Here is a 27,340-nt window from a genome sequence, read left to right as displayed (position 1 = left end):
CGGAGCTGACCACGACGGGGATGGATTGCTGGGAATCCCTGACAGCTGATGATGTGTCAATGTCGCGCTTCATGGCCTTGCAGAATGCGCTGGGTGGCACATCCCACAACCCAAGAGAATCGATCCATTCGATGCCAAAGAGATTTGATTTGGTTGCCGGGGAGACTAGACATCTGCCCACAATCTCTTTGTTGATGAGACTCACATGACACTCAATTTCTCCATCTATGGGAATGGGATTTGATTGAGCATCGCGCACAGTGATGGAAGCTGGGCTGAGACGGGGTTTTCCAAGGATTTCCCATGATTCGTGTGAGATCATGGACATGTCGGCTGCGCAGTCATATTGGAACTCCATTGGTGACCCGTTGATGAGAGGCACGAGAAATTTTCTATCGACTTGGTGAGTAGAAAAAATTGCGTTTGCTCGTGCATCGAACTTCCGTTGGTTGTTCTTGGAGAATTTCTTTTTGTCTGAACTCACTGACCCCTCCGGATGCCGTTGGTCATCCCGGTTGGGTGGACAATAGCCTGTCTTGTGTCCAATTTTGCCGCAATCAATACATTTTGACTCTTTGTAGGTGCACTCAGCCACAAAATGCATTGCTCCGCACAAAAAGCATGGACTTGGAGGACGCTCTTTTCGGGGATTGCCATTTTTGCGGACTGCTCCAATGAATGCTGGTGGAATGTCGACTTTGGAGTCATTCTTCACGTTCATCAGCCGTTTAGCTTCTTCCAACATGAACTCCAAATTGATCGTCCCTGCGGGTTCCGTCTCCAGCTTCGTCAGCAGCTGCTCACGCACAAGAATGTATCTGTCGCTCTGTAGGCTGAGGACGAACATCAGTGCCTTGAAATGGTCCGGCGTGCATTCCTGCAGCCGGAAATCCTCGCAGTGACGGTTGACGACGCCGACATGAGTGGCAAGGTCATCATCGTCACGAATCACTAACTGCAAGCACTTTCTGCGGATGCAGAATAGCGATTCTCCGCGCCCGAAGAGTTTCTTGAGCGTCTCCACTGTCGCCGCAAATGATTGTTCTGAGGGGATTCGTGGCAGGATGTGATTGGCATATCGCTCGTATGAGGGTGCATCGAGACGCCTGAGCAATAGCCGAACTCTCGCAGCGTCATCCAGATTCCTGCCGTCCTCGAGGAATGTTGAGGCGTAGCGTTGAAACCACGCACCAAATGTCAGGCTCTGGTCTGATCGTAGGAGAACATCTGAATGCTGCGTGAAAGTGCCTCCAGTGCCACTTCAGAAGATGTAGAAGCCTTCGTGTCACGCTGGTTCTTTAGCTCCTCTAGCATCGTGACCATTTGTCCCAGAATAGTCTCTAGAGTAGCGGTGGACATCCTCGTCTGCCAGTTGTTGTGTCGTTACCTTCAATGATATGTGTAATTAATAAGAGCAGACTCGTCGCCAGTTGTTGTGTCGTTACCTTCAATGATATGTGTAATTAATAAGAGCAGACTCGTCGCCGTTGGAAGGTTCGCACAATAAATAGATTTTGGCTTCTACTTTAAACTTCTTTAATTAAAATTCACGAAAATACAAAATCAGTGAGAAAGAATAATCCAAGTGAAGTAGCAATGGTTCGGTGATCGTTATTTATACCGTCAGGGGGTTGGAAATCTCCCGTTCCCGGAAGATGCGCGCGTCTGGGGGAAGCGTGCCGAATCGAATATCGGCGGGAGATTTGAACGCCGATATTACAGAGTTCCTTAACCCCATTCTTTCTCTCACAGGCGCTCACGTGAATTGAACGGGGAAGAAAGTGACTGCGAAATTGGTAATTAAGCACATTTCCTCCCTTACTTAGTTGCAGAGAGGGGTGGAAGGTTGAGGGAAAAAATATTCAGTTGGTAAATGAAAATGGGAAAATTTATTAATGGAAAGCAATTAGTGATTCAAGATAGAACTCGGCATTGTGCTCGTTCTTGTGGGTTGATGTTATAAATTGATGCAATAATTCCTTTACCACGATTGAGGGTTTTTGTGTGTGCCCTTGGTACGTAAAGATTTTTTTTTAAGCAATTTTTTATCAATGTCTAGGGCCACTGAATTAGTTCGTATGGAAGCTCTAACATGTCGATAATGATTTAGCCATGAATAATTACGCGCGATGGTCAAGAAAAAATTCCATTTCGTCATTTTTATCGCGAAAGCTTTAGGAGAGTTTAGTGTGGTAAAAACCCATGATATCTATTGCAAATACATCGCACAATCAACCATAAAACAAGCAAAAGAATTAACAAAAAATAGTTTATAATTGATAAACTGTAATGTTTGGAAAATGCTCTGAAAAGTCGTGAAAATGTGATGAATTTTCAATTTTGTATTCATGAGATTTATAGCATTTAATAAAATGCTTCCACCCACCTTTTCACTTTGCCCAAGAAGATTGCTTTTCATGCGGAAATGCACATAGAAAGCCACGTGTTCCTTAATAAAGATATAATGTTCCCAGGGAGATCTCTCGAAACTTTATAGCTTTACCCTTGACGCAAAGGGAGTCCCGTTGAGTTGAACTAATAAAGTTCCATGGGAAGCATTTTGCCTTGCACTTGTGAGTTTCTTATACTTTCTCAATCGTGGAAATTGTACATATTGTATTTAGTTTCTCAAACCAAATGGCCACTTACGTACATCTGCCACGGGTATTGGCATCGATTTTTTTGCCCTTCGTTTTTCTCTTTGTGCGGGAGGGTGGTAACATTTTTTTTAATTAACTTATTCAACAAGTATAAATATGTAAAATACCTGACAATGAGATACCAATTGTCATAGCCAGGTACTACGATTCAGACTTATGGGGTGGGTCCGTCCGTACGACCCCATGGCCCACGAGCAACTGAGCCAACCGTACTAGGGTGGTTGGGAGAGAGAGTCACCTAAAGACTCCCGCCAACCCCACACTCATAAGCCAATCTGTCCTATACCATGACAGTTAGTACCAGCGGTACTACATTCGGCCATTCCTGACTTTTGTGACGTCCTCGGCACAAGCTAGGAAAAGCAAGACAGATTGACCGAATTTTCCCGTGATCTTCGACCAGTATACTTCGCAATGAATGCGATAACAACTGCGGTCCTGTGTATAGAGTACAAGTCTGTATTAGACAACAACTCTATTCACAAACTAAAGATCATATCAAATTGTTCCTAATGGAACCGTACCTGGTAGCCCAAGTACCCAAGGGTTCTGTTTGATTTAGTACGCCAGTGCACGTGACACAAAATCATCACACCCATGAACCTACAGAAGGTTCTCTCAACACAGCTTTCGCCATGTTACTTGTTTCTCATGGAACAAATGTCTAGACTTAGCTTACCCAGTTCCAGGAACCGTAAGCTCGTTCCATAGAGACTAGTGTCTCCGAGAAACCATTCGTCGTATGACTAACTATCAAGAACCTTGGACCTTAACCTTGGATTGATGTTAATCAATACGACATTTCAGGTTTTCAACGTAACAGGCCCACCATGCAAGCATGATGCCTCTCCGCGAAAACCTCGTCATGATTTATCTACACCAGTATCATTTACTCACAGACTCATGATTTGTCTCTCTATACCATCCGATCAACGAAGACTCATGAATGTTGTCTTTAGTATTAACTGGTTACCTAGATACATGACCTGAATGTCTTGTCTAGCTTACAATGCGTCCATTGATCGCCAAGACCTACATTCCAATTCATCCATTCTACCATATCTATTGAGATATCAGATTGATACCTTGCCTCATTATAATGGTTCTATGGAAGCTTGAAGAGCCAGTTTATTACAGTACTTCTACTGATCGCATAAACAGAATGAATCGCTCTTCCATGTGCAGAAATGCACCTCTCTTCTTTAATACCTCACTATACGAAACAATAATTCCCGAAAACTTCCCTTCGCCCAGGTATCCTCGAATGCTATGGAAAGCATCGCTCAGAAGAGAATCTATACTTAAGACAGAATACTATCAATCGGTTTCACCCACATTTTCCAGCACTAATTCTATGCTTCACCGTGAAACCACTCCTCCATGTATTTAAGCACCTCTCATTTTCTTGCCGATACCCAATTGTGATCTAAAGCAGTAGAACAGAAGACTTCTTTCTTCTCTTCTCAGGTATCTAGTGCTTCTGTACATCGATCCGAGGAGAATCACTTTACACTACGCCACTCATCAGCCTTTTCCACTTCTCACATTCTAACTTTATATGCTTCAGAGCATACCTTGACTTGTGGAACCGCTGACTCTTGTAGACGTATCCGGGAATTCCAGTTGATCCCTCCTAGAACTTCGTTGAATCTGGCCACCCTTCCGCTCTTATACATTCCAGTGCATCTTAACGGATTGTGTCAAATTCCTAATTACTGGAGTGAAATCATCCTTCTTTTCCATGGCGACCGTTTCTTTCTATAGCACTCTCTAGCTCATACACTAGCTCATACTCCACAATCATCCAATCTGTTGATGGATTCTTAGTGCTAACTTCCTGTCCCTATTCAGAAGGATCTTAACATTTTCTTTGGCTGTGCTTTCTGTCTTCAAGAACTTCCTCTTCAGTTCTACAGCCTTATTCCAGTCATTTCGTCATAGGATCACAAATCACTGACACAATTCCTTGAATTATTCCCCGGAGGATATTCCTTGAACTGCTTCTGTGCGATTAATCTTTCTAGAAGACCTTGATCCTTCGCAGATCCTTTTCCTTCTTGATTACTTGCAGTTCACCATCTCCCTTGTCCTATTGTCTATTCTGCAATCTTCAAGTACACTTTTGGTCTTTTCATACAATCTTAGACTTCTGCTTGGTCTTGCCCAGAATTCTAGGACAACTTCTGAGCCTGTCTAGCTCACTCTTCCAGGGCGCTCTCTAATGTAGCCTGAACCACCATGCGGTTGTAGGCTGCATTCTAATTCTCCCTCCATTCATTGACGAATTTTCCTTTCCTAAACATCAAATGTCTACCTTTCCTCCTTGATTCTTCGACCTTTAACATGTTTCCTTTGTCTCGGACTACACTGTCAACAAACTATCCGATTCTCTTCGTTTCACAGAATCTATAGAATTCCTTCTCTCTCGGCTTGTTCAATCATCCTGACCCGAGACGCGAATCCTTAACGAGGAAACATGAAGATTCTGAAATCCTCATTCGTCAACATCTTTTCACAAAACAGCCTTAAACTGTCCTGAATTTCCTTCCAGGAGTCTATCCTTTTGACAGGAGACTACTTTTCCATCCGTACTTCTCATCGTTGTTTTAGTGCATATTCAGCAGCTTTCAGGGTTCAACAATTCAAATGAACGTTCTACCTTAATCACACTGCCATTAAACAAGAGGTATGCCGTTTCTCCATTGATCCTTAAAAGGATTTTTCCAAATGGTCCCTCCATATGCTCTCTTCCAGAGCACAAACAAAAAGTCTCACTACATCCTCAAGAAGTACCTTCGGAATATTATCTTACAGGACTCCTGGGAAACGTAGAATAAGAGAACTGTATTCCTTCTTTTCCAATCTTTTGAAAAGCTCGTTGTTCTCCAACAACCAACCTATTCCGCTTCAGACGTCATCCAGAGTTACTCTCTCAGCCGATTAGGAGTAGTCTTCCAACCCAACGTCCAAGGCAACAGCTCTGGGTAGTTTTTCCAACACTTCACTGTATCAATCATCTTCCGATTGAATCCTCATCACTAGGATTTCCACGACAGAAGATAAAGCCTCCTTCTTGTAAGCAAGACTTCCAATTGGTCACCTGACGAACATTTAGGGTCCGTCAGCTTTTTCCCGACTTCTCCTATCCAAACAATCCATATTTATCATTTGCTTACCATTGGCATTTGCGTCATGATGAACATTTTCTGTGGAAGCCTTCTTAATATTTCAAGACTCCTGCTTTTCTTGCTGCTGGACGTCTCGCTTAAATCCTTCTTGAAAGATCCTTCCACGACATAGCCTTTTACGGTCTTAATTCCCCTTCTAAGAATTAATCCTTAGACAGAGCATTCAAACACGTCTCTATCTACTCCTTCTCATTGCCGTTCAGCTTCAGTAGTATTCAGGGTCATGTACTTTTTACACAATTGTTCAACTTCAGCTCCTTTTGCCCTTGAATGAGCTTCCTTTCAAGCAGAAGATAAGAGCTCCTTGAACTTAACCTGCTCACTACTCCAACTGTTGTTTTATATGATTCTTTATTTTCTGTTTCCTAGTTTTCCAGAGACCATCCTTGGTTAGTTTGAGTACTGTGCCATGATCTGTGCACTCTGTCTGATCCACTCCTCAAATGGCCTGTTCTGACTTATTTAATCAGAATGTAGACGTTCTTTTCAGAATTAATTATGTCCATCCATTCTGAAATTCTCCCTGTCACAGATTGTCTTTCTCCTTCTTAATTGTAGGAGAACAATCTCATAACAAGTTTATTTACTTCAATTTCAGCACATAATTAACTCTTACGTCTCATTTCTAACGGCCAAATTCCTCAGCTCTTCCCCTTTTCCCAAGAAGAGTCCCAGTTGGTCTCTTGAATAATTGCCTAGAATCCGTTTAAGTTGTTCCATTCCTTCTTTGAGCAATCCATTACTCTTGTTTGAGTCTCTATCGGTATTGCCTTACGTGATGCACATTTCCGGTATAAATCCATAGTGACTCCTACTGCTGGACTCCTCCATTAAAATCCTCACTCTTGCAGTAGTTTCTTGTCCCAATGTCATCACATTTCTTCACAATTCTCAGTTTTTCACGTTTGAACTACTTATTCAACTTATTTGTGACTGTTTGGCAATAGTAAACTGACATACGAAACCCCAAATCAAAATGGATATTTCTTTCCGCAAACAAATCAAAATTTCCAATATTTATAAGCGGACTTACTTCCCAATAATTGCAATCAATTTTGCTTCTAGTTCCTTACACAAGAATTGCGCTATCTCTTTTTGATTCATTCCTTCTCCCTTGAAATTTTCAACCTTATCTATTTTTTTTTATCTCTATCTTTAAAAATTTAATTTTTATTGAAATTTGCATTATTTTTAATTCTATTAATGAGTTCTTTCAATTTCTTCAGGAGAAATCACTTGTTTTTACTTTAATGATAATTTTCATCCACTTCTTGAAAATTTCATTTAACCTTCGCTTTAATGAATTTTTATGCAACCTAATAATCAATAATCATTCATTCCTTAATGCTGTAAAGGAATCTTGCATTAACATTCTCTTAAATACAACATGTTACCCATAAACATAAAATTCATCAAGAGAATGACAAAGGGTTGAAAAGCGCTTTTCAGGGTTAACCACAAAAATAATTTCAATAACATCAGAATAACCAATTTGGAGAATACCACTCTCCAATCCAAGAAAATACTTGCGATTTTCCCCTTTTTTTTTTTTCCTCGCATGCTTGTGCATGCACTCCTTTTGCTGCATCCTGTGCTCACGCACACCGCAGCCAAATTCAGCTTCCCTGCTGCATGTGTGAGACGCTGCCGCCAGTTGACACCGTTGACACGATGACTTCATTGGTGTGTGTGTGTGTATTGCTGGTGTCCTCGATGACATTGCCGCTCCGCTGCCTCCACTCACACACACACACTTGTCGTGCCTACGCGCCGCTTCAGCACACACACCTTTTGCGCAAGAAAATTCCGCATGAAAATGTCACAATTTTTCACACGCGGTCAGCTTCTCCAGCTGTAAAACCGTTTTTCGCAGCTCAGGGAAACATTACGCGGATTCCCATGCCACGGAAAAGCCCCACGAAGGACTTTTTTCCCCCTCCGTTTCGCGACGAACACGTCACGACATGTCAAAATGGCATGTATTTTCTCGCGATTTTCACGACATTTCGACGCGTTTTCACACAAAACTGCACTTTTCCCGCCGAGGAAAACTATGAAAGGCACACACGCGTGCCACAACGCGATTCTCTACGCCGCGAAAGTCCCAAAACGGTGGACTTTTTCCGCGAATTTCACCACGTGACGTCAAAGTGACGCCATGGAATTTTTTCACTCGCGTTTCTCACGAATTTTACGTACACGCACTTTTTCCACTTCCGCGAACGAGTTTTGGGCTTATCCCACTTCTGAATTGTAAAATACCTGACAATGAGATACCAATTGTCATAGCCAGGTACTACGATTCAGACTTATGGGGTGGGTCCGTCCGTACGACCCCATGGCCCACGAGCAACTGAGCCAACCGTACTAGGGTGGTTGGGAGAGAGAGTCACCTAAAGACTCCCGCCAACCCCACACTCATAAGCCAATCTGTCCTATACCATGACAGTTAGTACCAGCGGTACTACAAATATACAATTTATTCCAATATGCTTGAGACACTCAACAACAATTTTCTTTCCTTTCACTCAACGTTAATGCACTTGGCGCACAATCCATTAGCATTTTGTGCATAAATTGGAATGTTAGAAGCTGAAAATTTGCGTCATTGGGGGGTGGTGCAAAAAGCTCCGCTATATATACCACAAACTTGGGGTATAATTTCGATGTGGGCGGTGTGAAAGAATTATATAGGAATGGTTGGAAGTAACATCTTTCTCTATTCCTTCTACTTCTTTCCATTTTTCTTTTTTCCTTTCATTTTTCCATACTCTATACCAAACATCCCCCTCCCACACCCCTATTATTCGAATTCCGTTTTATTAATTGAAATAATTCCAATGTTTGGAAAGACAGCATGACGAAGAAGCGCGTAAAAGAAATTTGAATGTTGGTGGCGCAATGCAGGGCAATATTTTCCCATCTTCTCTCACACTCTGTTGTCTCTTTTGGGTTTTGCTGAATCAAAATGTATAGCAACGCAGACGATTTAATAAAACTTTACGATTGTTTTCATTGTATACCCACAAATTGATTGATTCACATTGTGAATTACATAAGATGGTGTATAAATTGAGAGGGATGAGAGAATTTACTTACATACAAAATATGTTCATTTACACAGTGTTCTTACGCGTTCGTTTCGTCCGACCATCCGGCAATTAAATGCAGTAATGGTAGCTTTGGGAGTGTGAGAGACAGAGAGACTCCATGAGAAACGTGCTATTAAGTAAATTGATTTCAATTTGAGTGCGTATTTAAAGTTTTAATGACAATACACCAGGCGCCTCCACTGGGGAGGTGAGAGTATAGTGCGGAAGAAAATTGTGTGATGAAATGAGTGATGTGTGAGGGTGTTGCAGTTGCACACAAATTAAAACAATCAATGCTGCCCTATCGACAATTGTGTCACCAAGAGGGTGAGGAGTGACCTCCTCACCCTTTTCCATATCCTGTGCGGAAGCGCCGAGGGGAGTCGAATGGGCCAGACGTCTAGCATGTGCCGTTTCCGTGGATGCCGCTACAAGAAAAGTAAGGCAATTTCCTCATCCTCCCCCATCGATTATTACACACAGCATCCTCCCCACCTCCACCCCATGAAACATTTCTCGTATTCTATATCGCAATAAAAATTCACTCCGATTGTGAGTCTGTTTAATTATTCGTGAACAAATTGCTTTTATGAGGAAGCGAACACTCCCGATTAATACATGCTTTTATTGGCCATTCCTGCTATACAATATTCTTTCAATTTTTCCATCTGGTTGATGTGAAAAAACTTTCCCATGGGGAAATATCCTGCGGAAATGGCAATATATACCACGGAGAATCAAATTTGTTATCTTATATTTGCGAGAGAGATTTGCAGGCAAAGGAAAAGAATCAATTCGAATGACTGATTTTTATCCAATACGACAATGTGGGGGAGTTTTTCCACCCATAAAACAATACAACCCCCAAAATTCTTTTAATTGATTCGAAAATAAATTTCGCATCAGTAGCTAAAAACTAATTAAAAATTAATTTTGATTGGGGCGCTTTTTTAATGGAATACAAATTTTACAAACTAAAATATTCAATCAATGGAATTTAAAATTAAAATTGATTATTCCGTTATGGAAAATACATATATAGTAGAGGAGAATGGATGGGAAAAATAGAACCTTTTGCACATGAATTTTCCTTTATTTTCAATAAGAATGGTTTGGAATTATTTAAATTTAAAATGGGGATTTAATTAATTTTTGAGGAAATTGATATGATAATTTGATCATTCGAACTACCCCAAAACGGAACAGGTATTTTGGTACATATTTCTCTGTTAAAGAATTATTTTTAAAGAAAGGATAAAATTGAAAATTTTATGCTTTTCTAGAATAAAATTTAATATCCTTAACCTGTAGAAAAATCTTAAAGTTTTGAATTTTGCGCAATCCTGCCCTACTCTCCTCTATTCTTCTTTAAAAAAAAATAAATTTTTATATAAAATATGTAATTAAAAATGTAATTTATTTTATTCATAAAATTAATGAAAGAAAAACTAAACTTCATGGGATTCTCAAAAGAAAATTCCAACGTATAGGTACTACAAAAAATTCTTAGCTTACAGAAAGAATACGACGTTGTGGAAGAAAATTGAAATTGAAAAATTATTCATATTTTACAGTTTGAAATAATTTTTATTCATTGCTGCAGCAATAAAGGGGAAATTATGTAAAACTAATATGAAATGAAATGTCTCTTCCAGCGAAATTCCATCCTATTTCCCATACACACAACACCATATTCCACCAAATGGATAAAAGAGAACTTTCCTTCTCAGAACCACACTCAATGATTTCCTCACATTTAGCTCTCCAGTGCGTGGTGTCGTAAAGTTATTTCGTAATATTTTATTTTTTCATGAAATGCGGATGCATTTAAATTTATTATTGCCGCTCCATTTGGCTTTACGATGACGAATGTGCGACGTATGTTGCTTAAATATAGTTTCTAATGCAGAACCATTGAGCCCCTTCTTTCTGTATCCAAAATTGGGCGAAAGTTGTACGAGATTTTTTGTATTAAAATTTGGCAATTTTCTTCTTGTGTTGTAAACTTTAATGATTTTCTCTGTTCCCTGTGGGGGAGGAATGTCAGGTGATGTTCTTTCGTGAGGGTGGAGGAGGAGAAAAAAATTGTATAAAATGTCAAGGAAGTCACTCATTTATTATCTAATATGGTCGATACTTCAATTTATTAATTAAGTGCGCGTGTCTCCCCTCGAGAGACAGAGCTGAAGCAGAGGTGAAGAGCCCCAAGGGGGATGGAGGGAAAAATATTGTATTAGGGTGGGTAAAGTTGGGGTGAAATGGTGGGTAAAATTAAATTTCATCATTTCACATGAATGAGTGAATGATGGTTCAATTTGGCAAGAGGCAGGGCTACATTTGTTGTAATTATGGGGTTGGATGTGTTTTATTAAGTGGCGATGGACCCTCGTCAGCATGAGGGCTTTTTATCACTCTTTTGCCATGTGTGTGATTGTTTTCTGGTTTATCTTTTGTGTTAATAAGTTAGATAGAAGAGCGACAGCTGCTTGGCATTAACTTTTGCTTCCGTCATATTTGATAAATTTCATTTTTTTGCCCCAAAATTAATTTTCAAGATAAAATTGAGTATTTTTATTTGAAAGAAAGGATGCTTGGATGTTATATCAACTCATTGAGTGTATTATAGATATTACGTCGATTCCTTGTCATCACATATGTGGATGCGGTGTGTGTTTAAGTTCGTGACAATAGCTTCCGGCATGCACTCCATAAAATAGCAGTTGTGTCCTATTTCAATCATCACATACATTCTATTCTCATGAAATTGTCCAGCCGGTCCCGACAAAAAGGAAAGAAGCATCATATGGTGGTACGAGGGTGAAAGAAGAACAAGGAAGAAAGGAGACGTGAGAGCATATACAAATACATACTATATAGCATTATGAGAATGCCGGATGTTATGTTAGATAAATCATCAAGTTGATGTGTCGATTAGTTTTTATCGTACCTCTGGTGTTTTGTTTTCTCTTGCTTGGTGTGTCCCATCGAAATGAGCAATTTAGTGCTTCTGCGGTCTGTTGCTGCGCTTCGCACTTCCTTCTCGTATATTTCTGTAATTGAATTAATATAATTCTGTGATTGTGGTGGAAGTTGGAAGAACAATCTGGCAGTGTGCCAGACATGCTTGCGCACTGGACACTAAATAATCAAAAAAAAGAAACTCACATTTCGTGAGCCAAAAGAGACAAGGATACCATAGAATTGAAAAGAAAGAAAAAAAGAATTCTTAAGATATGAGATACATACATATGTATATTTTATTTTTACGGGGATCTGGAAGAAGCCCAAGAACTGTACCTACTTGTGGAGCTGTGTGGGTTTTCGCATTTTAAATTAGGCTCCTGCATGAGGAGCAGCATGGGGGTGACATGTGATGTAACCCATGGAGACGCCCGGTACAACACGGCGCCTCCACTGTGATGGCCCGAATGTGAAAGAGGGCAGAAACAGCCAACAGGAGGGTTTCGATTGCCATCATAAATAATTCAATCAAACCTCCATTTATAGGCAAGACCAAAAATAGGTGCAATTACCCTCGTGGAGTGTCATAAAATTCAATTCGACCTGTCCAGAAATAGAAACACAAAATTCGTGAAATTCATACCAAACGTCACACAATGCTTGATAATAAAAAAAAATGAATTCACTGTATTTTCCCTCTCTTTCTCCCTGAAAAGTGGAAATGGGAAAGTAATCTGACATTGTTGTATGTACAATGGAATAAAAAAGGATTGTTTTATGCCGTAGTACTTGACACTTTGTAAATGTGCTACATGGTGTTGGTAGCTATGTATGTTTCTACATGCTTATTGTTCGTAAGGATAAACAAACAGTTACCTATGTACATATGTATGTATTTTTGAAGCACTTGCAAGGTAAAGAAAAGTCATAATTTAAGGATTAAATCCTTTCCATGAAGTCAAGATATATTTTCAACTAAAGGGTTCTTTTAAATGTCCTTTTAATGACGATTTTTAAGCATTAATTTAATTAAATTTTCTTCATCAAACCAATCGTAGTAATTCAGAATTTCTTTGAAAAGAAAAACCACAATAATAAGGAAAATTTCTTTTAAAAAATCTTCTCCAGGCCTACACCTGCGAAGCATAGACGCGCCTCAGAACAGAATGCCCGCCGAGCAGGGGGGCCCGGACTCAGGTACTCGTTCCGGTGTCCCCCTGCCCCTACAGCTGCCAGCCCCAGATACGCAGGTCAGCTATGATGCAGAGTACGCTCGCATGGAGGCCTGGCTGGACGAGAATCCTGAATTCACGCAGGACTACTTCATCCGGAAGGCAACACGCCAAGTTGTGGATGCGTGGCTTGTTAATCACGCCACACCCGGAGCTGAAATGTCATCACCAACATACAATACAGGCGCGTGTTCGTCGCGTGGTGGATCAGGAGCCACGACCCCAGTCAGGTGAGTCCCAAAAGCATTTGTCTCTGTCATGACCCAAATATATATGGAAGAGCACCCAACTTTGGCGCCCAAAATCTCGCGATATGCGTCGATCGCGTGCCTACGTCTTAATTGTTGAGAGGAAATTTGTGCTCATTTGTTTATTTTTGCAAAATTTTCATTTCCGCAGTACCACGATGTTTTGCTATTCGAAGGTAATTGATCACTTTTAAGCGTGAAATGCGTACGGAAGATTTTTATCTCGTCAATTGGTTTTGCGCAGAGGAGGAAGCTTGATATTTCAAAGCATTTTTTGTGGGATACGCCGAGAAAATAAACATGATTTTTTTGAACTTTTTGGGTTTTTTTATTTTGAAGAGAGTGGGAGAGAAAATCGAGGGCTGCATTGTAAAACCGGCTAAGTCGGTTCGGAGCTCATACCGACTTAGCCGGTTTTACAATGCAGCCCTCGAAATGCGAAATTATTATCTCTTAAACATACGTTCTTGTATATAATTCACAAGTAATGGAACTTTTGATCAGAAAGCGAAAGAAAACAAAATTTAGTTGGGAAATTGTTCTGGAGGGGGAAAATGGGAAATATTTGGACAGATTTAAATTAAATTACTTATGTACAATGAAGCTGATTAAGAAGTTAAGAATTTCCTTATTTTTGAAAGGAAAATATTTTTTCAAAGCTCTTTAATTGCATATTTTCTAAGCTTTGAAGAACAAAATAAAGAAGTATTTGGTTAGATTTAAATAAATTATTAGAACCCCTGATAAAGGGGTTATAATTTCCAAATAAAAAGAAACAGAAAAATAATTTTGAAAAGCTCTTGAGGAAATATTTTTTAAACTTACTAAAAAACTACCTCAGTGTTGTCTTGCATTAAACTTACAATACCAAAACTTCTATGTAATAATGTTTAAAAGTTTAATCATGTTTTATATATTTTGTCGTTATATTTAATCGTGCAATTCATTGCATATTACGTGACAAACTTCTTAGTTAGTTTAAAACGTTGTAACATTGTTACTGATAAATTTTGCCTTTTAGCGTTTTGTAATCACAATTTTCTCCTCTCATTCTCTCTCTACCCTCTTACACATGTACTACATTCAGAATTTAATTATGTAAAGTGGCAAACATTGCTGCTTGTAATGAGAATTTATCTCAAGAATGTTTGGGATTTTTTAATTTGTAATTTAAGTTATGATTTGTTTGTGACTTTTCATTCGAACTGCGAGGGTGTCAGTCAGTTAAAAGGTATATACCTACATATTTTACATTTCAAACAGTTAATAATTCGTTGAACTTTGAGAAAACAAGAAGTTTTCATAAAGAGAGAGAGAAGTTTTATTACTAAATGAGTGGACCCATCATTGAATTTGCCTTTTGGTATGGCCTATCTCTGTGTGCCGAAAGAACCAACTTCTTGATTACTTAAGTGGTACACTCGAAGAGTATATATATTTTCTCCATGCGAAATCAGTGGAATGTGCGGAGAAAATTTTCCACACAATGAACAAAATCTCATTGAGAGAAAAAGGAAAATGCGGGCAATTCTCAACATGTCTTCGGGGTGGTTGCGTTGGCGAGGGGTGGAGCACACGAGGATGTGAGAAAATGAGAAGTTGAATGGAATTGCTCAGGATTCCGACATTCATGTGAATTAGCGGGGTTAATGACACATCCACATGTGATGTATTTTATTTTTTTCTCTCACAGAAAAATCTCAGCCCACGAATTCGAACGTGGAGGGTTGCTGAAGCCCATTGTTAATACAATCGACGGTACACCGACGTTCCTCAGTGTTGGTTGCCAGAATGACGGGGCTGCCGGCGGGAGTACAGCTCTAGTGGCGGGCGCATCAGGCGGTGGTGGTGGCTGGGGGCGACCTCAGCGATTGTCACGCAATGAACTCAAGCTCCTCGATGAGAAGGAGCTCATTTTTGAATTGGTAAGGTATCGTCGTTGTGAGGTCATTGAAATTGTATCCCCCGGGTGCGGTGTGTGGAGTCAAATCCCCCAACACCCCCGCGCGTATGTTGTATGAATGGCAACGAAGCGGAACTGATCATTCTTGTCTTGTTGGTGGCTTTTACAGGTGAAGGACATCTGCAATGAGCTCGACGTGAGGTCGCTGTGCCACAAAATTCTCCAAAATGTCTCAATACTGCTGAATGCAGATCGTGGATCTCTCTTCCTCGTGCAGGGGCGCACCAATGCATGCCAGAATGGACCCAAAAAGTAAGTTAGCGCCACCCTTCTTAAAGAAAAAAAATTAGCTCTCAACATCTTCATTATGACGTGAAAGATATTCTATAATTTTCAAAATAACTATCAAATCCCATAAATTGCTTTATGAGCTTGCGAGGGGTGAATGAATGGTGTCTAATGAAAGACAATCTTATTGGCCACAAATTCCCCCGCAAGATGTGTCACTCATCACTTTTACCAATTAATTTAGGGCAATTTATGGATGGTGAGATAATTAATAAGTGTATTCAGATGTTGAGAGACAAGGAGGAGGGTTTAATGAGTGAAATTTTCAACGTATATACGAAATAGATGAAGGAGACGGCTTTTTTACTCAAATGGAGATTTGACAAATTTCTTGCAGCCAAAATAATAAATCACTGTCACTTTTTGAGGAACATATATCCCTTCCAACTTGGTGTCTTTTTGCCATCATCCCCCGTTGCGCATTGTGAATTTTTCGGGGGGTGTGAGTTTGTGATAAAATGATGATGTTGCTGAATAACAATCATACCAGCTTCATTTCTTTCTACCACACTGTCTAGTGGGATCCTTGAAATTGCATATGAGTTTAGGCATTACCGCGTCTCAATGATATTTTTTTTCGAGCATAAGCTCCTCAATCTGCTCTTGTTCTTTGTTTCCTCTATGAGAAAGCTCTTTGGGATGTAGGATGATTGTGTGAAGAACCTCCAATGCCATTTTCATCCCCATAAACACAAATATAGCACGCGGCTTTTTATTCATGGGACGTGCGAAAGTTTGGGGGAGGGTTTCCCAAAGTCGTACACTTAAATGTTTTGTGTGCGGGGGAAATGTGCGCGCCTTTTTCACACATAACGATGTGACAAATATTGCGGAGTTTTGCAGTAAATTGAAATGAATTTTATGGTAGATGAAAACACCCCCGTTGTATTGTTGTTAAGTACATTCAACGCCATCATCTTCAAACATCCTTCTTGAGACATAATTCAACAACACTTGTGTGGTACTTCATGTACGCCGTGATTCCCCGCCGTAATTGTTCCGTGTTCCCCCCCTTCTACACACTTGTAGTCGAGCTTGAAGCCAAACATGTTAAATTTATATGCAATAGAGCTGTGAGAAAGCTCAAGGATTGTGGGTGGAACAGGTGAAAACTTTCTCTCCCATGTAGCAGAGATAGCAAAAAGGATATCAAAGATTCTTGCATCGCTATATGCATTCATGATATCCCAAAAACAAACTTTTAAACTGCTCTTTTGGATTTCAACCTCTTGCTATATACACTTACGTATAATTTGAAACATAAAACCCATAAAACCATGAACTCTATATAATTTTAATGGAGCTTTTTTTACGGGAAAAATGACAAGGTTATAATGCAAAAGAGATGAGAAAGTTCCCCAAGTTATTTCCGTACTAAAATCAATTTACATTGTCTTTGAAATTTTGAGCTTTTGGTTAAGTTTGACACTTTGCAAAAAGCTCATCTTACAAATTGTTCCTTCTTTTCAATTTCTTTCTTGTTTAGAGCGGTTTAAACAGATAAAATTTGGATATTTTATCAAAGAATTAATTGAGTTTAAACCAATTATCATTTGATTTATCCAGTTTTATTATTTTAATTCAACTTACGATGAATTCTTAGAATTACATGTTTAACAAATGAGCAGGTATATAATTTTATACAAAGCAATGAATTTTATTAAAGTTCTGACAAACAACTTTTTATTCAAGATCAAAGAGAAAACTACTTTTTACTCTTTTAAAATCACTTGAAATTCGCCATATCTTTGTGAGTAAAATATTATTTAGGTGAAATATTCTATTTAATGTGTCAAGCATGTTACATTTCATACTCAGAGCTTTTCTCACACGTGTATAAATTTCAAAGAAAATGTGAGTGATAATGCTTAGGAAGGGTTTGTCTGCAAGATATTCGAGAAAATATTATTTTATTGTTTACATTTTGAAATATTTTTTTAATGAAATTTTAAAAATAAATTTATTAACAGAAATTAAGATTTTTATAAATTTCTACTTCTTTTTCAAGACAATGACATTTTCTTTTTAAGAAATATGATTGAGAAATGAAGAATGTGAACATGGTGTTTGTGTAGTAGAATACCTCGAAGCACATCTGCAATCTGCACGTGCTGGACAAAGAATTTTCTCTATTATTGCGTCGTCTAAAAATTCCATTCATTTTATGTAAATTCTTCACATTGTTTTCAGATGCTTAGTATCGAAGCTGTTCGATGTGTGTCCACGGAGTACTTTGGAGGAGATGGAGCAACAGGAGGAGGTTCGAGTTGCCTGGGGAACGGGAATTGCTGGACATGTGGCTGAGAGTGGAGAGCCAGTGAACATTCCCGATGCATATCAGGTAAAATTTTTCTCTCTATGTCTGAAGTATTGATTTCATGCTGGGTGACCTGGCCCCTGGAGTCACTCCTGTGGGGATACACACTCAATTGGCACTAACCACATTCTTCCCAAAGTAATTTTGGGACGCTTTTCGTGCATCAGAAACTTTTTATCCTTCGACTTTCACATTGAGCACGCTCCTGAAGCCTCAGGGAATTTTTCAGACTAACATTTTATCTTGAAAAGTTCTTTCTTTTTTGAATATTTTGCACATCTGTCATATGAAATTGTATATTTTTCACCAAACTGGACTTCTTTTTATAGCGAAGCGGAGGGTGTATAAAAAATTCATTTATATGGGATGGGAATTGGTGAAAATTCTCCACAGAATCTGAAATAAGATATGTTCTTTCAAGATTAATGTTGCTGTTCAACATATTCTACAAAATTTATTTTTTATCAAGGTTTAGATTTAAATATAAAATAACTTTAGTCAGAAAATCGATAGTTTATGATTGTTTTTAAGTTGAAAACTAACAGAAAGATTTAATAAATCTTTTATTAAAATTGTCTTAAGAATATTTCCCAGATAATAAGAAAGTTATGCTACATTTTCTAATAATTTGAAAACTTCCTTTTCTTTAGAGACTCCCTCAAAGTTTCCCTCTTTGTTCTTTCATTGAGCTTTTTATTAAAGCTCTCTGTTAGCATAATACATTTTGTTATTTACAAAATAAATTAAATAAGGAAGTTTGGAGGATATTGCGAGGAAATAAGTTATTTCCCCCAACAAAATAACTCACACACTGGTCAGTGGCTTTTTCCCGCAAAAGAAGTCATTAACTTCTCAATTGTGTTCTTGCGTGTTGTCCTTTCAACCCTATTTTGACCAAGACTTTGGCAGTTTAGCACAATCGAGCGTTTTCTGGGACAATGAATAACATAAAGCTCTTTTCTATTTCTGTTTGAGGGGTGATTCCTTCACGTCAATGATTCTTCTATGTCAACTCTATTTGGCTTGGAGTTTATTCTCTTTGTTGAAAGGAAACTTGAGCTTCAAAGTATTAATTTTTTAGGGAATTTTCTTTAAGTTTTCGCATAATTTTTTTATTATTTCTTAAAAGAATTTTCCTTTATTCAGCTCTCTTTAGATTAAAGCTTCTGACCGTATTGTGCTGTTACTGACTATACTTATCTACTTGTTGAACAGCCCATAACATATCTATTTTTTGGTATAACATCACCTCCCATCATCACCCTTATGGAATTGAATGCCTGCATTTTCCAACCCATAGAGTCAGATACAAACAGAAAGGAAATTGACTTTTGTTGTTGATGTGCAAGCACGGATGATTGTGAAAACTGCAACAGGAGTAAACAGCGAGCTTTTATGTGGGTAGAATAGAAATTGATGGAAAACTCTGGGGTTGATTTTTAAAGAAAAAAAAAAGGGAATTTTTGATCCACTGCAGAAGTTGTGAGGAAAAAATTCAATTTCACCTGACTTTTCCGTCATCTCCTTCTACATACACCGTAATTTCCCGCAAATTACCTGTTATAGTACCCACAGGAGGATATACAGCACGTGGAATAATTTTTTTTATACGGTGTTTGTCGATGTAATGCGGTGCGAAGTTGAATTGCTCTCAAGGCGCGTATTAAATTTCATTGGCTTCCCCTCGTCGTGGGTATATGGCTCTGTCATTCGTATCCTTCAAGGAGCTCGCATCCTCCCTCCTTCCTCAGTGCAAACCCACACTCTCAGCGCTCAACAACCACAAGCTATTTCACCACATGAAAATGTGTCCTCATGAGATGAAACAGTTCCCTAATTGCCTTCCAGTATCATCGTGACGAAGTCGTGAGGAAAATTTTTAATGAACATCAATGAGACGCACAATAATTCATCAGTCTCGTCTCCCCAGCAATATTTCCTCCATCCCACGGACTTGGGATGTGCCATCAATGGGGGATAAAGTGGGGAAAATGGACGCGAGGATAATAAATGCCACTGCAATTTGTACAAACTTGGGGGAATACCAACGGAATTTTTGTGTTAAAAAGGATGGACTAAATTTTTCATGAAACATTTTACACCCATTCATTATTCACACACACACTGAATGTTCACTGAATTGAGTTTTGTGATTTATATTATTTAAAATTCATAACTCCACCCGGGATAAATGAGAGGAGATGAAAATTATGGAAAATTTCTCTAAAAAAAGGTCCTTTTATTCCTTTGAATTAAACTGTAAACAGTTTTTCTTTTGATTTAATTTTATTACCTTCTTCGTCGTTCTTTTTTTTTAAATTAAAAATAAAACTTTCCCTCATATCTCATAAACTTTTTATCATTTGAGAAAATTTTCATAAAAAAAAAACCTTGAAAGTTTCCTCAAAGGAAATTCCCCCGAAAAATGTCCTTTTTAAGTACCTAATGTCGTCACCATTTAGTGATAAATTTCTCTCTTGTTACATTTTTGCAGGATGAGCGATTTAATCGTGAGATAGATCTACAGACAGGCTACCGAACAAAGGCGTTACTCTGCATGCCGATCAAAGATGCGACCGGGGATGTTGTGGGTGTGGCACAAGTCATCAACAAACTAAATGGTGATTCTTTCACTGAGAACGATGAAAAGGTCAGTATGATTCGAATCTGTGTGTGTGTGTCTGTTACACCCCCTCGTCGCACTTGAATTAGTTTTAGATTAACATCGCACCCCCTTTTTTCTGGGAGGGCGAGAGGTGGCTGTGGCCACTCTTCCGGTTATATATTCTCAAGTGGATGGTTTTCGTGATACAAATGATGATGATGTGATTTTGATTCGCCCTGCCAAATAAAGTTCATTTTCCACACAAAGGAAATATACAAGAAAGGATGAGCGGATGGGGAAAATGAGGGTGAATGTGGGTGAATGCGAGAAAGAGGAAAAATGATACGAAGATTCCAATCGTTTAGTGGATCCCCTTTGGATGAAATTTCATGTGGATGAATTTATCTTTTTGATAGATTTTTTTTTAATTTAATGATTTTATGAAATTTAAACTGAAAATTCGCTTTTGAAATGCATCGAAATCCACCCCAAATCCATACTCGCTTTCTGTTGGAAATGAATTTATTGGAAATTGGAATTATTTTGAGCACTTTATCCAGTACAATACGAGGTCGCCCAGGCAGGATTACGTTTTAGCCACCATGGAGACAGAGAAAAATTAAATCAATAGTTGATAAACAGTGTGATATATTAGATACTTTTCTGGGTCGTTCACGGGGTATTCGTCATTAAATTCAGTGAAAATGTGTGAGAAAGCAGTCCATTGTGGTATAGACCATCTTCGAGCTATTTTGCAGCATGAAATTGAAAAACGGTGAGAAAATTATTTCCTCTTCCGGAATACTTTTCTTTTTTCGTTTGAGCACAATTGATGTCCGGTTTTCTTTGGCATTTGTGTGTGCACAGAGACGATGCGCGGGGGCGCTGCAGCGATTTGGGGCGACAAATTGAGGCTTTCGAAGCCATGACCGAGGAGGCACGTCGGCAGCCTCAGAGCTCCCTGGATCCCCTTGTGGAGAAGCAGGCAAACACCAACAGCGCCCTCGCATCACAAGTTGCTGCCACGCGTGAGCAGCTGGACAACCTTTCACGCTCCTTCCGCAATCTCGAAGTTTGCAGCAAGGAATGCGATCTCAATATGCGTGATCTCATTGTGGACTATGCTTGTATCACACGCAGTGAGCTCCTTAAGGTGGTAGAAACACCTTGTGGGCTCTAATGTGGCACAATCTCTAATTGGGGGGCATTTTCCCGTAGGAGGTGAAACGTTTCGAACGGATGCAAATTGATCTGAAGAGCAACATTGACCGATTGCAGTTTCGCCTTGACTGTGAGTCAAAGCAGTACTACTCGCTCCTCGATCAGTTCCAGAAGCTTCAGATTGAGCTGTACTACCTACAAAATCTCGGTGAAAAATACTCCTTCCGGAATTTCTTTGTGCACTAAATTCGTTGCACGTTTATTCAATGATTTGTGAAATTGGTTTTGAAAGGAATAAAATCATTTAATTCCAGAATGATTCTTTGGTTAATGTTTAAAAAATAAATCCTTGAAAATCAATATTCTAAATACAACAAGATAATAAGAAAATTCTTACTTTGAAAATTTTCCTCGTGCGAATTTTCCTTATTTGAATGCGAAATGCGTTTTTCTCATTTTTCCACGAATTTTGTGACTTCACTCTATACATAACAATTCCTACTACCCCTTTCTGCTCAGATTATGGTGTATTTTGATAACCTTGATAGCAGATTAAAAGCTTTGTGTGTGAGAAAATTCCAAAGCTCCGAGAAAGGTGCTGGAGTCCCTTTCCTTGTATTTTTAGGACGCTCAAACAATCCTTTGATAGTCTCTCTGATTGAAATCCTTCTTATAGAGCTCTGTTAAAAAAAAGTTCATGCTACGATTATTCATTCACTTTTCATTTCATTGAAGGTTCTCTCTTTTACTTTTCCACGCTGAGTGAGTGAGTCTTTTCTAGGAAGAAGAAAGCTCCACGAAAAAATGCTAAGTACACATACATTGAGGAAGATGAAATCTCCGGGAGATTCCGCTCATCAGCCTCGCATTGTGACTTTTGGGTGAAGGAGTGAATGACTCTTGAGAATTTGATCTCGATTGTGTTCCCATTTACGCAAGAATTGCCCTGAGGGGGGAGGGGGTTGATTGTAATTAATGATCTCTCGAAGGGTGGTTTGAGGAATCTTTTTAATTTCTCTCCCAGAGCAAAGGAAATATCGATTTACAATTTTCCACTGGCCACACATTTATTATTCAGAAAGTCATCTCGACGTGAGCTCGCGAGCTGTCGCGCTGTGAGCTTTTTCTCCCGCAATGTCCCTGAGCTTTTTTTTCCAGCAGGATGCTATGCGGATAAATGAATAATTCACATGAGCACCAGACGATGGAAAATAAATGATCATAAATAAATCGACCGCTGAGGATGTCATATCAAAAACTAAATAAGGGTGAAAGTGTCGCGCATTTGTTATTTCGTTTGTCCTTTAGCGTGGTTTCTTTTTGTTGTGCGCACTTTTTGAGGGTGCCAAGAAAGAGGAATGAAAAGCAGCATTTTTGTCTCGCAAAATCCCTCAGCTTTTAACCTAAATTCCATTTTGCCCTCTATATTTTCAAGGGGACACACCGAGAGTAGAATCGCCTAAATTATTTGTTCACTGTCACTTGCCACATGCGCCAGATTGTGAGGGTAGGTGAATAGGGGGTGGGATTAAATATTTGTGAAAACAATCTCTATACGGAACAATTCAATTAAAACCCAAAATTAATGGCCATTTTCCAACCCCTATTTACAGTGATTTTATTCTTAATTTACGGACAATATTTTCGTTGACACATTTAGAGATTATAATCAGCATACATTAATGAACACTGATACTCCCAATACATCCCAATATTATATTAATATAATCCTTTAATTTTTGTATTTTTTTTTCGATCAATTTTGTTGGAAAAAATCTGCAAATTTGATGTAGAATTAACTAAATTGGAACAATAAAATTAGTTTCTGTTTTTATTATGAATGGAAAGTGGAGCACACAGTCCCCTTTCCCTGGATTTAGCGAAATAATAAATGAAAATTTTAATAATTGAAGTATTTCGTTGCGGTCATATTATTCATATTGATTTTTAAAATATTTTTAATTTTCTTTTTTAATAAATTAAATATGCTAAAATATTGGATGAACTTTTGTGAAGAAATATCACGACAAAATAAATAATCATAAAAAATAGTTTTAACCATAAATTTCCTCTTTATTAATTTATTTAAGAACTAGGAAGCAAATCTTCTTGTTCAGTGCGTTTATCATGCGTGTGGATTCAGAGGCAAAAGTATTTAAATTTTGTGAATTATTTTCCATTTTATCCTGCAGAAAATTCAATAAACATTTTAAATAAACTTTCGCTGACATTTATATTGAAAACAGCTTTTTGTTGAATTATTTTAATTCTCATAATCATATTTCAAAATTTATTCAATATTTTTGTTATTTATTTGTTTTAAGCAAATTTTCAGTAACTCAATTAAATATGCTCTCTCCTCGATATATATTAAACTATTTTTCGGAGTAAAACATAAATTCTGTTGCATATTTTTTGTTTGTTAATTTTGTTGGTTTATCTGCAACTATTTGGTATATATCCAGGATGTTTTTGATATCCTTTTCCGTTTCATCCCCTTTGGGAAATGTGAGTGATACGATGAATTATTGTAGCGCATAGTGCAATAAATTCACAATGTGTCAATATATTTTCTTCGTTTTTGCAAAAATATGTACTTTCATAGTCCATCCGTATGTGCATCATACAACAAATTTTTGTGATATCCTCGAGGGTATGTCTTTTGCATTTGGCAACTATACAAAGTTTATGTACAAACTACATTTTGGTTTGGCTTTAGCACTGTTGGTGAGTGGATGCATCCACGAATATGTATTGTCCACGAGTGTCCTTAAAAAAAAGCAGCGAATTGGTAACTAATGACCAATCCACGGTCAAAAAATCAATTTTGTTAGCACTCTAAAATTCCTTACCCCGTGTATGTAGTTTTTTCTGTAATATCGCATTTCAGTTTAATCCCCTGTCATTGTATTTTATTGCTTCAGTGTTTCACTTTTATGTTCACATTTTAGCTCCATGCAAACGTTGAAAGTTCTCTTCCTCTGTTGCTCTTGGGATCCACGTTGTTCTTTTTTTTGCCCTCTCTGTATGGAATGAATCCACGCGGAAAAGCACGGAAAGCTCTCAAAAGAGTTTGATGGTGAAGCATAAACTAATTTTATTGCTCTATATATACACAAAACGAAATATCCATATGCAATAGTTCTATATAGATTCCTCATGAGTACTTTCCCCTCTCAGAAGTTTTTGATTGTTATTGAAAATTAAATAAATGGAGCAACAAAGGCATGTGACAAGTTGTGAAATTGGATTTTAGCTGGGGTGCAATTAATGTGACATTATTTCAGCAAAGAAGTGAGCTTTTATTATACATTATATGTTGCTCAAACACATCCTATTGCAAAAGTTTGGTAATTGATTATTTTTAGCAAGAAGGGAGAAGTTTGAAGAAAAAATATGAATGGATCCACGGGGGTGTTTTATGCTACATACATATATTATGCTATATAAGAAGAAAAGAAGAAGAACAATCGTAATTTATCTTAACTTTTAAACTTTTCTCTCTGTGTGTGGTTGGTGTGTAAACTTTCAACAGGTCTTCGTTCGATATCTTCAATTTTGTGGCATTGGTCTGCGGAATGCTCAGCTGTATGAGAAATCCCAGCTGGAGGTGAAGCGCAATCAGGTGCTTCTGGATTTGGCGAGGATGATTTTTGAGGAGCAAAGTACGATTGAGTATATGGTTTTCCGGATACTCACGCACATGCAGAGCCTCATCCAGTGTCAGCGTGTGCAGATTCTGCTTGTCCACGAGGCATCCAAAGGCACCTTCTCGCGGGTATTCGATTTTGAGCCGAATGACCTCAGTGAGGATGGGAGTCAAACAAGAACTAGTCCATATGAAAGTCGCTTTCCTATCAATGTGGGTATTACAGGGTTCGTGGCAATGACTGGAGAGGTAAGACTATAAAAAGAATTTATTCTCTCACCTGGCCATTTTCACATCTTTACGAATTTTCTTCCTTTTTTCTCTTCGTTATGTAGACTGTGAATATTCCAAACGTTAACGAGGACCACCGATTCGACCAGAGTGTTGACGAGGGTCAGTGTTTTAAGCACAAATCAATTCTCTGTATGGCCATAAAGAATTCACTTGGCCAGATAATTGGTGTGATTCAGCTAGTGAATAAGTTCAATGATCTGATTTTCACGAAGAATGATGAGAATTTCGTGGAGGCTTTTGCCATCTTTTGCGGCATGGGCATCCACAATACACATATGTACGAGAAAGCGGTGGTTGCAATGGCAAAGCAGAGCGTAACCCTTGAAGTTCTGAGTTATCACGTTGCAGCCTCCATTGATGATGCCGTAAGATTGAGGGTGAGTCCTCGTGGGGCAAAAAAAAATCTGTGTGAAAACTTTCAATTAATCGGAGGTTTAATTCTCCTCCAAAACAGCGATTGAAAGTCCCATCGGCGGCCTTCTTCAAGTTGCACGACTTCAGATTCGATGACATCCACATGGAGGACAATGATACCCTTCTAGCGTCCCTGCGGATGTTCTACGATCTCTCCCTCGTGGATCGCTTCAATATCGACACAGATGTTCTATGTCGATGGCTTCTCAGTGTTAAGAGGAATTATCGGCATGTGACTTACCACAACTGGAGGCATGCCTTCAATGTTACACAAATGATGTTCGCCATTCTCACAACAACACAATGGTGGAAGATCTTTGGGGATATTGAGTGCTTAGCACTTGTAATTGCATGCCTGTGTCACGATCTCGACCACCGAGGGACCAACAATTCCTTTCAGATCAAGTAAAAATTATTTTTTAAATTTTTTCTTTCTCGATATTTTAGCTTTGTATAGAACTAATTTGGGACTCATAAAACGCAATTTTTACCTTAAAGACATGTGAAAAATATAAGAAGTTAATTATTAATTTAGACAAATAGTAAAGCTTGCTATAGGAATCATTGAATAAAGCAATAAAACTTGCTATAGTAAAGCTCTGAGCTGCTTTAGGGGTTTTGTTAGTCCACATTTAGCGATCTCTTTTGGGTCCCAATTACACAGAATCATTTAACTTTTAAAAATTTTTCATTCAGAAGTTGAATTCTAATATAAAATGTAATCTTTCTAAATGATTTTTCTACATTTTTGTGAATCAATATGAAAGCATTGTTGCGTGATTCTAATGGAATTTTCCTTTCGGGAATTTTCCGTATTTTTCCATGAGTTTTAAGAATTCTTATTATATAGAAAAATCTCAAAGAAAAGTCGTATCGAAAGGCTGTGTTTTACATTAGAATCTAAACAAGTTTGAGCTTTTTATTGAATTGAGTGTGGTAAATTAATTTTTAAATTTTATTTCTAGGGCATCGTCACCTCTAGCTCAATTATACTCCACTTCCACAATGGAACACCATCATTTTGATCATTGCTGTAAGTTTCAAATTATTTTAATTCTTTCATTACATTTTTGATAGCAAAAACTAATTAATAATTTCACTAAAATTTAATCTTTTTAGTTTGTTAATTTTAGAGATTTTATTTTTAAAAAATTCAGGAAGATTTTAATGCAATTTTAAGCATTCAAAATATTTGTAATTCCAAAGAATAAAATTCATAAAATTCCAAAGAATAAATAAGCAAAAACGTCAATTAAAAGCAAAGAAAA

The 27,340-nt window shown here is 38.2% G+C and overlaps 2 protein-coding genes across 9 annotated transcripts in view; both read left to right on the top strand.

Annotated features, from left to right (window-relative positions):
* LOC129791167 (dual 3',5'-cyclic-AMP and -GMP phosphodiesterase 11) overlaps positions 1-27,340 on the top strand; it is a 73,093-nt gene that overhangs the window by 41,839 nt on the left and 3,914 nt on the right. For 4 of the 8 annotated variants that reach the window (XM_055829199.1, XM_055829194.1, XM_055829198.1 and 1 more), the window contains exons 2-11: positions 8,973-9,379; positions 13,030-13,363; positions 15,075-15,306; positions 15,454-15,596; positions 17,823-17,973; positions 20,444-20,599; positions 25,251-25,613; positions 25,700-26,035; positions 26,113-26,477; positions 27,038-27,105. In XM_055829199.1, coding sequence (XP_055685174.1) covers positions 9,328-9,379; positions 13,030-13,363; positions 15,075-15,306; positions 15,454-15,596; positions 17,823-17,973; positions 20,444-20,599; positions 25,251-25,613; positions 25,700-26,035; positions 26,113-26,477; positions 27,038-27,105 — 2,200 coding nt within the window. In that variant the 5' untranslated portion in view covers positions 8,973-9,327. Of the gene's footprint in view, positions 1-8,908; positions 9,380-13,029; positions 13,364-15,074; positions 15,307-15,453; positions 15,597-17,822; positions 17,974-20,443; positions 20,600-25,250; positions 25,614-25,699; positions 26,036-26,112; positions 26,478-27,037; positions 27,106-27,340 lie in introns of all 8 variants that reach the window. The other 4 variants (XM_055829200.1, XM_055829201.1, XM_055829193.1 and 1 more) reach the window with 2 other exon arrangements.
* LOC129791180 (uncharacterized) lies at positions 20,606-25,193 on the top strand. Its single transcript, XM_055829228.1, has 3 exons — positions 20,606-21,329; positions 21,422-21,707; positions 21,773-25,193. The coding sequence occupies exons 1-3, from the start codon at positions 21,259-21,261 to the stop codon at positions 21,959-21,961; spliced, it is 546 nt and encodes a 181-aa protein (XP_055685203.1). The 5' UTR covers positions 20,606-21,258; the 3' UTR covers positions 21,962-25,193.

Source organism: Lutzomyia longipalpis, chromosome 2, assembly GCF_024334085.1.
Source record: "Lutzomyia longipalpis isolate SR_M1_2022 chromosome 2, ASM2433408v1".
Lineage (NCBI taxonomy): Eukaryota > Metazoa > Arthropoda > Insecta > Diptera > Psychodidae > Lutzomyia > Lutzomyia longipalpis.
The sequence above is the reverse complement of the archived record's forward strand: the minus strand, read 5'-3'. Positions and strand labels throughout refer to the sequence as shown.

Coding starts and splice junctions, on each gene's coding strand:
- LOC129791180 (XM_055829228.1), top strand. CDS start 21,259: ATGTGTGAGAAAGCAGTCCATTGTGGTATAGACCATCTTCGAGCTATT. Junction 21,330..21,421: donor CAGCATGAAATTGAAAAACG/GTGAGAAAATTA, acceptor GTGTGTGCACAG/AGACGATGCGCGGGGGCGCT. Junction 21,708..21,772: donor CACGCAGTGAGCTCCTTAAG/GTGGTAGAAACA, acceptor ATTTTCCCGTAG/GAGGTGAAACGTTTCGAACG.